The sequence below is a fragment of the Bombus pascuorum genome, chromosome 1 (genome assembly GCF_905332965.1).
Source record: "Bombus pascuorum chromosome 1, iyBomPasc1.1, whole genome shotgun sequence".
Lineage (NCBI taxonomy): Eukaryota > Metazoa > Arthropoda > Insecta > Hymenoptera > Apidae > Bombus > Bombus pascuorum.
In genome coordinates this window covers 14,998,188-15,011,701 of record NC_083488.1, presented here as the reverse complement: position 1 = coordinate 15,011,701, position 13,514 = coordinate 14,998,188, and the positions used below count along the sequence as shown (strand labels likewise).

General features: G+C 33.7%; 1 protein-coding gene across 5 annotated transcripts in view; it reads right to left on the bottom strand.

The window, feature by feature from the left end:
* Positions 1-13,514, bottom strand: part of LOC132905795 (eukaryotic translation initiation factor 4 gamma 3-like) — a 45,345-nt gene that overhangs the window by 20,979 nt on the left and 10,852 nt on the right. For 2 of the 5 annotated variants that reach the window (XM_060957433.1, XM_060957444.1), the window contains exon 1: positions 5,751-8,122. The exons of the other annotated variants lie outside the window; for them this stretch is intronic. In XM_060957433.1, the coding sequence (XP_060813416.1) occupies positions 5,751-6,081 (331 nt within the window). In that variant the 5' untranslated portion in view covers positions 6,082-8,122. Of the gene's footprint in view, positions 1-5,750; positions 8,123-13,514 lie in introns of those variants that run through there. 5 annotated transcript variants of the gene reach the window in all.

The window sequence follows — 13,514 nt, the reverse complement described above, 5'->3', positions numbered from 1 at the left end:
CTTTCTTTTTTATATCACTTATTGTAAATTACTTTTTTAGAAGATTAGAAGTTTCACATTGAACTATAATACGGTTGTTTTATTATCAGAAGTAGTTTATGTAAATTCGAGTAAGCTCTATCACATATTATTTTATACATAAAATGTTTATTTATGTAACATGCGAGTTAAAAATAATTTTTGTCATATTCTCTAACATCATACATTCATATTGAAAAAATTGTAGAGTTGATAATCTTATTTATTCATAAAAATATTGATAAGTAGATATGTACGTATTCCCGCAAGTTTAATAATCGGCGATCTAAAACAACACACACGCGCGCGCGCGCGCGCGCGCATATATATATATTAACAGAGTGAAAGAACATGGCCTGAAAAATAATCCAGAATGCAATACGTCATTTCCGGTACCGATTCCTTCTCTCTCTCCTCTCATTCGCGCGTACACGCACACGTACACACGCTTTCTTCTCCCCCTCCCTCCCTCCCTCCCTCACACACACACACACACACACACACGCGCGCGCGCGCGCGCGCGCGCGCGCATTAAATTTGATTTTCGCTATTCAGCCAAGCGAGATGAATTGAAAACAATTCGGGGAACTTAAATACAAGGAGAAATCAGCATTACACATAATATGACGTATATGAAAAGAAAAGTGAGGTTAGAACGACCACACTTTAGCCACGTGGCTGGCCAATATAAGAATAGTAATACACTTAAACGTATATTATAATTCTATAAATTATATAAATATTATAATCATAAAAACAAGATCTTTTAATGTTGGAAGAATATTATCAAAAGGTAAAACATACTATCACAACGAGTCCTCTAACTTTCGAATTTTGAGAAAATGCTTTCAGCTCGCACTTCATTCTTTAAATATTGAACTTTATAAGCAAAATGCTATTATTTAATACTAATATTATTGCTCATTATTAGTTGCTATCGTGTATTAGAAAATAAATTTCCTTTATTTATGGATTCAAATGTAATCTTTCAAGAATCAGTACTGCCTAAAGTAATATGATAAAAATTATAGAAATAAATATAATAGACAAATTTTTTAACTATTATAGGTATCTATAAAATATTATGCTGTAACTTTTAGCAATCAATCACGGTTCAAAAAACATTTTTCAGATTCATGAAAATAAAATATAACAATTGTAGTACAAAAATTTTCATTGATATATCATTGTACGTATAAATGCATGTTATTTTATTAATTTACTAGAAGCTATTAATAAGTATATGTATATATATATATTCAATAATATATATTTAACTTAAAGAAAAAATAATATATGATAAGTAAAATAATTAACTGTACTTGAAATGAACAAAATATTGAAAATGTATAAACTTCAAAATTCTTAGAATGGCAAGAATATCTTGAAATCGTACGTTGGCGTCATCACGGCGAGACATGTCATACAAGAGTGCAAGAGGAAAGAATCGAATGTACCTTCGCGACTGTATAAGGTAGAAAGCATTTTATCGATTGACCTATATCGTGAATTGTCTACAATGCCGCCCAGGGGCGCTAAGGACTAACCTAAATACTAACTACTCGATATGTATATCAATACAATAGTCAATCGTAAATTACGAGTGATTTATTCATCAAGTCTTCTTAAATACCTGTCCTGACGGGAAGATTTCAACTATTTAAAATTTTGGAACAAAATTTATTTCACGTTAAAGAAATTAAACAACAAATATGCATATTAAATTTTTAGCATTTATAGTAATTTATACTGAAGTTACTAGGAAATCGATTTGATGGAATTGGATTAGTTCCACAAAACAAAACTCACATAAGAAGATGTGTACACTAAATCAAAAACATGATTTTGTTACTATAAGTGAAAGTATCGTAAATTAATTTTTGTAATCACTATGTGGTATAAATCGAGCTTAGCCGTGTATCTACAAATAGATGCAAACGATTCGACTTCTGACAGATAGGGCACCAGGTCAAATTAACTACCTCCAGTGTGCTCGAAAATAACGGTCTTCATGTATGTACATCTCTTTCTATATATATAGATGCGCGGTGTTACAGAATATATATTTGTCGAGTTCTCCTTAGGGTTGGGGGCGTGTGACGAATCTTCACTTGGATTAACCATTGTTAGTGTTAGTGGCGATTAGACAATGTTTAGACAATGATTAGACAAACCATCGTTACTATAATGGTGTGACGAAATTAATGCAGTATAAAACATATAAAAATATGTTTTATTTATACATGAAATATAGATCTATCTTATGTAGGCCCCGCACCAGTGGCTGTTGACCATGGGAAAACCCGCTTTTACCTTAGTGAACAATAACCCTAAGGAACATTTCGACTTGAAAGATGTTTGATGGCAATTAAGAGCTTTAACAGTAAAGTAACAAATGCTAAATCTTGTGACGGTACTTTAGGATTATTGCGGGTCATAAAAGTATGACCGAGGGATGGATTATAGTTTATGGTAGGTCCCGGAACGTAACGGCATAGAACATTTAGCAACGCGAAGAAACAATATGAGATAATTGATAATAGTAAAGAATAAGTGAATCGACAATGCTAATGACTATGATCTTAGGTTCAATAACGAATCTATGGTCAACGGGATAACAAATGAGTTTTCTTCCAAAGTCTAAGTCGAACTGAACTTACTGAGATCCACAATTCAAGTGTAACTCAACTTAGTTGTCCACAGTAGAACTCAACTAACTCGTCCACAGTACAAGTAGAACTCAACTAACTCGTCCACAGTACAAGTAGAACTCAACTTGTTGTTTAAGCAAATAAGTAAATAAATATAGTGAGTAATAAGTAATAAAAATAAGAATAAATAAACAATTGAGGTCAGGATTTGAGAAAATGCTTCCATTGGTCACGAAAATGTATGTCCATGATGGAGCAAATGAAGAAGAGATTTTGCTTGGGTGAAATATGTACATGCAAATAAATGTCTAATGCGACTATAGTAAGAACATAGTACCTATTTCTAACTTGTTTACTAAGAGAAGTTCTAAGAAGATGATAAACGAATAACGTATATTACTTGCTATCCATGATTATTAATACTTTGAATGCCATGGGAGTCACCGGTGACCGGCGCCCCAAGATTAGTAGAAATACATAATTTGAACAAATGTCAATAGTTATAAATTTTTTATTATTACCATCGTTACTATAATGGTGTGACGAAATTAATGCAGTATAAAACATATAAAAATATGTTTTATTTATACATGAAATATAGATCTATCTTATGTAGGCCCCGCACCAGTGGCTGTTGACCATGGGAAAACCCGCTTTTACCTTAGTGAACAATAACCCTAAGGAACATTTCGACTTGAAAGATGTTTGATGGCAATTAAGAGCTTTAACAGTAAAGTAACAAATGCTAAATCTTGTGACGGTACTTTAGGATTATTGCGGGTCATAAAAGTATGACCGAGGGATGGATTATAGTTTATGGTAGGTCCCGGAACGTAACGGCATAGAACATTTAGCAACGCGAAGAAACAATATGAGATAATTGATAATAGTAAAAAATAAGTGAATCGAGCGAAATTGCATTATCGGTGGGGGTCACCGGTGATCTCAGTGAGACAAATTCATTAATGATTATACACCGTAACATATCTCTTGTAAGTAATATTTCAACATTATATGTATCGCATAATAAAAAATCGTGGCGCCACGACCAAACCTTGTAAAACTGACGTGGCATTCAACGTGTTAAATTCTAAAGTTAAAGACTTGTCTTTCTAATAGAAAAAAGTGATTAAGAATGTTGAATAATAAATCGTTCACTAAACATCAAGAAAATTTTAAATAATTAAAAATCTTACGCTGTTATTTAAATCTTCTTTGATATATTCCGAGAATTTACTGTACGACGATACTCAAGTCACAAATTTGGTTAAAATTTACTACATGATCAGTAAATAAAAGTGTGCTAAATGTACAATTAAGCAGTAATCGACAAATAAGCGAGAAATGGAAAATACATTTGCATTATATTTTTGTAGGTATTATAAATATAAATATATAACGTCGTATACCAATTTTCAGCCTTCTACTTCGACTGGAAGGATAGTTACTAGTTGAATTCGGATTATCCGTTTTTACGTTATTTTCCTTGTTTAATGTAATGCAAAATGTTGACCTGTTAGAGAATTCTTTTAGATTTTTTCGTTGCAAATATTAAACGCAAAAAATGAAAAACGTAAAAAAAATGCTGAAAAATATAGATTTTATATAGAATTTTTAGAGTGACCACTATTTTATTTCTATGGTAGCGACATGTTACCTTGACTGTTGTCCTGAATCTTTTTCAGATCTTTTGGTAAGGTGCACCGTAGCTAAAAAAAATCAAAAACCTTTTTTTCCGACCTATATGTCCCTTATCTTCTCGGGTATTAATCATCAATTCAACCGCGAAGTGGTTATGGTTAAAATATTTGACTGTGAAATGTTTCTTTATAAACCTTTTTTTGTCATAGTATCGCTCCTCACGGAAATTCAATTTTTTATGCTAATTTTTTTCAATCCTTAGTTACCTGATGATAAACGATATTCACTTGCAAATGTTCTAAAAATACTTTAAAAGTATTTTATCATAAAATGTACATAAAAATTAGAACTCAGGACATTACATATTGTCTTCATCATAAGTCATCAATATGGCACACAACATTGTACGATAAAACATTTTGTTTTAAGTATCATTTATTGTTATGTAATTGATAAATAAAAGAGAATTAATGATACAAAACAAACTTAAATTTGTATGCGAACCAACTACCAAAAAATTTCATAGAGGTTTCCTAGTCGAATACCTTAACCATTGGTTTCACTACATCTTTAAATGGACAATTGATATTTTGAAACCTAGAAGATAAAGAAATATGTTTTTCAATTAATTGAAGTAGTTAATTCTTTTCATTTATATATTATTTTTTCGAATATAAAAATGTTGAACACCACATAATATATTCACTGTATTTAAAAAATGCAAAAATTAATGGTATTGATCACGTTTCTGCCCGAAATTTCTTGACAAAATCGGTGTTTGATTTTTTAAAGTATAGTATACATTGCCAAAAAATATTTGAAAAAAATTGAAGACAATAGGCATGCTAATATGTTGTTACTGTCAAAATAGGAAAGTGGTCGCTCTAAAAACTATATAGGAAATCTATATTTTTAAGAACGCTTTTGCATTTTTTTTTTCTTTTTTTTTTAAGTTTCTAAAATATACAACCATGTCTGCAATGACCCAGAATTTCTGAGAATTTTTGCATACCATTAAGTAGGGAAAATAGTATAAAGGCAGATATTCCAAATTCAATCTGTAACTATTCTTTCCGCCGAGATAGAAAGTCTTATTATTAATTAATTAATTTACAAAACAATACTGCTCAATCGATACATGTAGCTAGTCATTAAATTTTTAATAGACTGTTCAGTAAAATCGTTCATTACATGTGAATATTTTACAGCGATTGAAATGCATATAAATATATATGTACATTGTACATATCTAAAGGCAGGATATGTATTTCGTCCGAATATTTTTTCAACCAGTTTTGTAATTTCATAAAAAAAGAAGATAATATATTCGTATTTTGATATATTATTGCTATCAACGAAGATATCATTTGTAAAACATCCGATATAAACTTCGTTCTTTTTATTTCATTCTCGCTCTTCATTGGTTGTTCTTGTACTTACTAGTATTTGCAGTAACGACTCGATATTGTGGCGGTGCTTGTTGATGCTGGGTTTGTTGCTGCTGTTGCTGTTGATGGCTCAGATGGTTAATGTTAACTGTTAGCTGATGATGGCTCAGCTGATGATTCAAGTGGGGACTCGGCGAGGGTGGTGGCTGATGGGCCGGATGCACGTGGTGATTGTGACCTGGCTGTGGATTTTGTGGGTGGGGGGCCGAAAGATGATGATGGTGGTGGGGCCCTCCACAATGTGGCAAGAGACAGTGCATAGGTCCTACACCTACGGCTACACCCACTGCGCCCTCCTTAGAGACGCCATATCTCGAAACCATTCTTCCTGATGTACTTTTTCTTAACCAGCGTCAAAGTTACGCACCGCCTTTGATTGATTGATCAAAAAATGAACCGATCAGAACGAGCCGTTTCCGTCGATCCTTTTAAAAATCTTTTCAGATGACGAATTCATTAGGATTCGAACGATCGATGTTTTTACAAAAATATAATAATTAAACTTAATTCTGCATAAATTTCCAATCAACCAACTTTTTTACCGTTGGAGCAGTGCTATCATACGTGTTCATTCGTTTATATTCTTAAATAACATACGCGAGATCGTATGAAAACACGTTTCTCAGTTAGCTGTGTCGTAAAAATAAGTAATGTTTTCTTTGTCTCTTTTTTTATTTCTTTTTTTGTTATTGTGTAGACGAGCACAAAACTACTGACAGGTTCAATACATTGAACAAACAGACAATGGTGTCAAGTGCAAAGAGCTCATCGATATTTAACCGACACTACTTTCGTTGTCCACAAATCTCTCAATCGGCAATGCTGCACCATGATGTCATCTACTTGATCGACAATGTAACATAGGGCTTTACGAATGGAGTTCATCTATCGTGATAGTTGAATACGCCCTGCGGTGGAAGTCACGAGAGGTTTTCTTTGAAGATACTGGCAGTATTGTTGATTTTCCTTTTTTTCTTTAAATATTTATAAGGTTTCCTTTATTCGTACATGTATAGTCATTTCTGACTTTCTTCTCTAATACTATATTATACTTTTTCTTTTTCTCAAGTTTAGTTAGTGGAATATATCTTGAATTTCATTTATTAAGGTATTTAACGCGAACCGCGCCATAAATCATGCCTGTAAATGGAAATTCTTCAAGGCTAGGAGGAACGTAGATCAAATTCTTGAAAATTGTAAAAATTTGAAGAACGACGTAATTTCCATTGGTATGATAATAAAGGGAATAAAATATCTCTTGACCAACATTTAATGGTATGATCGATCGATAGTCACCGAATATTCCTGCCTAAGACGTGTTTTATAGACAAAATGTCTGTACACGTGATGATCGGAAAACAACATTTTTCATTCGACACTTTTCAAAAATAGTATGATAAAAATAAATTCACTCGTGTGATTCCATTATTCAAGAAACGATCGCCCACAAATGAAATTTAATTTTCTGCCAGAAAATATCGCACTACCATATTGTTTTTGTTTCGTATCGATGCATGCGATGCCACTTGATGTAATAGGCCCGCACTCAACTGTCAAAACTTGTCAACGTGGAGATGCACAAAGGTAAGAGACACGCTGAAACGGACGGACTATCGCACCTCCTCCATGCCAAAATCGATATTTAAGGCTCGACCGGCGTCTCCCTCTTCGCACCGCCCACTCCTGCCAGAGAAAACTTTCTGTTCACAGGGCACATATAGGTTATGTCCACCGTAGATTTACCACAAAAACGGAATCAAGCGTCACCAGGAGTCCATTTCACAGGCCAGAAACCTTTGAATTTTTTTCGCACGTTTTCCTTCTTCGCTATTGTATTACTAAGGGAAGTCTCGAGACTTGATGATCGGAGGTATTCGGCCGCGTGCCGAAAAGTACCGAGTCGCGCGTTCTCTGTAGTTCTCCGTATCGAGATTTATGAACGCGATAAAAAGCGCCGTAGGTAAAGAAGCGAATTGCTCACAACACAATGCACACACGGAGACTTTAGTAACACTAAAAATATTCAATAGCACGCACGTTACATAGTCGAGAAGGAAAATGTATACGGGATGTAAAAGTTAAAACTGAGCAGAGGAAAATCGAAAAGGCGTCAAATCCGTTCCTAGGTTGCGTGAGATTCTTTATACGGACACCATAAGGTTGTCCGAAAATGTCGTCCTTCTTCAAGGACTTCCTTGTTCCTTGTTCGATATTACAATCGAAATATGGTATATATTTAACGATGCGTTTATAGCTGTGTAACGTGTGCACTCGGAGAGGGGAGAGATAAATCAACGAAGACGTGAAGACGAGCGTACCCTTTTGCAAGGGACGCGGCGTAAACTGATGCAGGCTAGTCCTTCTCGCACGACCTACGAATCGCGACCCGTGGCCCCCTACTTGTTTCGTTCTGCAACTAAGGAGTGACAGGATCGTGCATCGATTTTAAAAGTACCCTTTGCTACATGACAATTTCTGGCATCTGATTTCTTTTCAATTCTTATAAATACAGCACCTCAATTATTCTCAATAAAGAATTAGCAATAAACTATTATTTATTTAAAAATGCTATACAATATCAAATATTTTTAAAAAATCATTAAAAGAGCGAAATATTTATTATTAAGCACTATCTTTCTACTTTTCACTCATGAAAATAAAATCCTTATTTTATTATATTTAAGTTGTTATTGAAATAAATAAATGTCTATGTACAATTTCTTCAAATAAGTTTTTACTTTCAAATATACAAAAGTATATAAATATATCAGATTTTGATCACGTTGGAAAGGTATTTTTTAAATAACATTACTTAGTATAGTTAGATCTGCCATTCTATATGAATAGTGAAGTGAAGAATTCAAATTTCATAACTGTTAAATACACGTGTTGTAATACGGCCCTGAAAAGTAGTCAAACGCCAAACCCACACCGAGTCGAAGGTACAGCCGCGTGCGCAGACCAGTGGACAGAGTGCAAAGCCCTGCGCATGCGTAATGGACGTCGACACGGCAGACCCTTCAACTCGCATGAATGCAGTAGGCGCAGCCCCACGACACTTGAGGGTAAGATGACGTGCAGCCTTGTGCATGCGCGCATATAGTCAATTCACCTTAACTTCGCCACGATGTCACACCCGTCTGTTTATACTTTGTATTACCGTGAGAATCAATGTGCTTGTACATAGATAGATATTCTTCAAATGTCAATAGCAATATTTCAGAATTTCCAAAAATTTTATCTTTTCAATAGTAAAATTTCTTTAAAATCTTTAAAATAATAAAAATTCACATAAATACAATAGAAATTACTTTCTCGTAAATTCTGAATGATTAATTTGTTTCATTAATAATATTAGCGAATTTATATTTCTCAAATAAAATTATTTATAATGTAATAAAAACGATGTATGATAAATATATAAACGATATAAGCTTGGCAATCATGTTTATAGTGGAAATATTATTCAGATTTCTACAATTATGTTAAAGGACTTAGTTATTACATTCTTAATTTAATGCCAGTATATTTTGTATGAATGAAAGTTCAATGACGTAATATCAACATTTTTACGAATAATACAATTAATCATAAGATTTCTTACAGAAATCTCACAAAATATTTCTACGGGAGAGTCTACCCAGTTATAATACGCAAAAAATGGAACATATTTGAAACAAGAGCTGCATACGTGGATTGACATCCTTTATCTTTCTGCACTGCACGTTCCAAACATTATGTATTATGATTTTGTATTACGCATCCCAGAGTCAAAGTCATACGTACAAACATACATGAAAGTGCGATAAATGTTTCCTATCAATATCGTATATACTTCTTTCCATCTTACTATATCATTTAGGTCATTTTCGATTCAATTATGCTCTTCTACCATTAAATAATTCTTCATGTTTGAAGAAAATATGTACTGTTATCCATACATATAATTTCTCATATTAGTTTCATACAAAAGTCTTACTTAAATCAAAAATCTTTTCATTTGTTAAATCGAAAGTGGAATTTCAATATAAAAATTAGAAAACCATAACCCAGTTAAACCAATGTGTTGATTATTTAATATCCTCTGTGTCATAATTAATCGTTATCTACATATGCTTTCAAGAAATAATTTTTAATAATCATATGAATTAGTTTTCACTGTTTAATCGCTAAATACGACAAAGCAGCTGAAATGCTCAATCATTTGCAATTCAAACTTCTCCCTACACTACAATAAACAATGATTTCATGAATCAAAACATGTATGTAATCATAGCATATATGCATACACTGCTACCAACAGTGAACGTTCCTCTATTATTGTCGCAAGAAAAGAGATGGAGGGAGTATAGTATATTTCTTAATGACAATCAAGATGATGCGGTGGAACAAACAGAGGTAGTAAGAGAAGAACGAGCAGTCACGAAGATGCACGAGTGTATCCTATGCGTGGGTGAAAATGCACGAACGTGTGGATACAGAGAAAAGAAGAAACACAAGAGGCGTGCTCGGCTTCGTTCAAACAAGGAACAAGATCCGCGAATGATGTGTATAGGTTAGGTAGGTAACCCAGTTTCGCCGGTGCACCAGGCCAGGCTGCAGCAACGCCGTTCAACGATCGATACGTATATGCACCCCGGTACTGCCCACAACCTAGATTCGCTTGTCTAGGATAGGTGCAAGAAGGGGATAGCGTGACCTACATCTTATGAACAAATGTTACGAAAAAATGATTTAGAGATACAACATCAGAGTTCATTTATTAACAATGACACCATAGTATCGAGAGAATGATTCTCTTATACTGGTATGTTAAATTCAAATTTGATTTATGATTCTTATCCTTAGATTTATCAAGATAGATCTTGATAAATATCTTTGAAATATTTTAATCTTGATACTGAGCTGACGTACTTGGCAAGTGAAGTTTAAGGTTCTGAATAAAGCTTTCAGTGTCATATGCGCATATATGTAAATGATGTAATTTAAAAAAGCTCATATATGTGGAATCAGGAATCATTTTTGCGATTAATAGGAAACATTTTGCATTGTAAAATGTCTTATCAACGGCAGAGAAAGATATAAATTATTGATTATTATTATCAAGAATATAATTACATTAAAAATTTTGCAAAATCCTATTTTTGCAACTTTACTTAAAAAATTAAATTTCTTATTATTCAATGCTATAATCTAATTTTCAATACGACAAAAAACAAAAAATATTGATTTTTCATTTGAATGCATATATGTACATTTAAGGGATAATTTCAAAAATATATTTCCATAACGGCAGAAGATCTTTGCGTACAAAACGCAATAGTGATAAGAAACAATCATTCAGCTTTTAGCCTTGAAATCGTAAAAATGCAGAGATCTATGTCTACCTATGCACACATACATCTCGTCTTTGTGATGTATATGTGTATATACATAATGTACAAGACGCATATTTGCGTATATAATAGCGAATGTAGTCCAAACAGACAAGAAAACCGTCTGGTCGCTTAAACAAAAAAGACCGAAGGATTTCGGGGGATGAAAGGTAAACTGTGCGTCGAAGACGTACAAAATGTTTCATGGGGAGGGCAAGGAAAGGGGAAGAAGAAAGGAGTTAGGTCGTAACCTCCAGCAACCTTTGGTTGACTCGGTTCAAACATTTCTTCCAGACGAGACGTAGTAGTTCAAAATCCTCTGGTGAAAACATAGCCACTGACTCATGTTTACCAAAAGAATTCAAGGAAACCAGGCATGGTCGCAAACTTTTCCAAAGTACACAATGATTCAGTGATAATTACGCCTCTTAGACGAAAACTCTAAATTTTCATGATTCATTCGATATACAAGACTAAGTAATCTTAAAACTATTTATATGAAAAATATTACTCGGAAAGAAAAGATAACAATTTAGATACTGATAGCTTGTAATATTTTCAAGAACGCATTTACTCGAACGTATTTCAGAGAAATATAAAATCTTTGGTATAGGATGTTGACCAAAAATGTGCGTGTCTTATAGAGATTCCATAGAAAAGACGAGGACCGAGATACAAGAGAAAAGTAGATATTGAAGATGCTCGCAGGCCATAGAAGTCGGTTTCCAGGGGTCTTTGAGCCCTCAAGCCGTTGACCTTGGAAAGGTAGCATGGAAATCTTGTGGTGTGAGAGCAGTAGTACTCTGCCTCTCTACGTGGGCGTTCGGTAGGAGGTTACAAGCCTGCAAGAGGAAAAAGGCTAGTCGCAAATGTAGAGGAAAGGAATAATGCCAGCAAACGTATGTCTGGATAAAGACAGAGAGTCTCTATGAAGGGAGGGTCGATATTTACCGGCTTTTCCCCTTCCCTCGGCCGGGCAACGACCTACCGCCCCTTGCGTATCCGTTAAATCCTCTCTTTTACCCTTCGTATCGCTTTCTGTCTTACATTCAATTTCCCTCTTCTCTCAGCCCCTTCATCGTTTCGGTCCCGAGGCACGTTCAACCGCCCATAAGCATTTTCCTTCTCCCTTACTACCCTGAGTGTCACTACGTTACACGTTATTGTGTCCTAACCCTGAAACGACCCAACTTGTGTCCCTTGAGATGTCCAACTACCAAGAAAGACACCGTGGTCAAGAGCGGGGACTCGACCGTGGCTCATCCAATACACGTGAGCAAAAACAGGAAATCCCCATCATCCTATTATAAATCATCTGCCTTAAAAATATCCAAATGTTGAACACAATACAATAATATACAAAAGTACCAATTTTTACAAGTTCAGTTTAATTATTCACAGTGTATTTATGTAATTGTAAATATGCATACTTAAAACCAGTTTTAGTTATCGTTTGAGCTAGTATTGTTTAGCTCTGATGGGAACGTAAGGCTACTTTTATAGTTTGTTTTTTTTGCATAAAACCATCCTGTGACAAGAGCAGTACGAAACAAACATGTTTAATACGTTTATAAATGTATTTTATAGTTCAATGTTAAGTATGTCTAGCGTAGTAAATGAATATATTAAATAGTAGAAGCAATACATGTAAAAATAGTAACAGAAAATGATAATGTTAACAAATTTTAATGTATTATACGTATATACATCACTATTACTTAGAATTTTAGTATGAATTAAGCACGATACTGTACTGCCATCTATGCGTATCAACGAACAGATCAAGGAATTCCGCCAACTCGGTCGGTAAAAGAATGTGCAATTCAAACTGATGTTTCCTAACAGTTTAATGTAAGTTCAATTAAAAATATAACAACAATGTATACTTACGTAAAAAGATTCGAAAATATTGATCTTATTTATGTTAAAGTTATGAGCTATACTGCGTGTATATAAATAATGGATCTAATATTCTACATTCTACGTTTACTCTTTCGTACGTTTATAGTTTTCAATACCGATAATTTTTTTTTAATCAGAAACCTGATTACTTTTTTACTACCAATATCGAAAGTAAAATGCAAATGGGTAATGGCAATAAGATGACAAAAATCATTGTGGTGAATATTTTAAACGATCGCGCATGTATTCTGACATCTCAACTTCTCTAATCAGGATCACGCAGCAGAAGTGTGCCCTGGTATACATAATTGTGCCGAATGAAACTCAAGCGGAAGTAACAATTTTACTAACTGATCTAAAAACATATCTCCTTTGTTCGTATTTTTGTTCCTATTTAATCGTTTTATAACGAAAATCACCAAAAAATTAAAGAACAAAAATAACAAACGCTATTATTTTGTCAAACGATTGTTATTCTT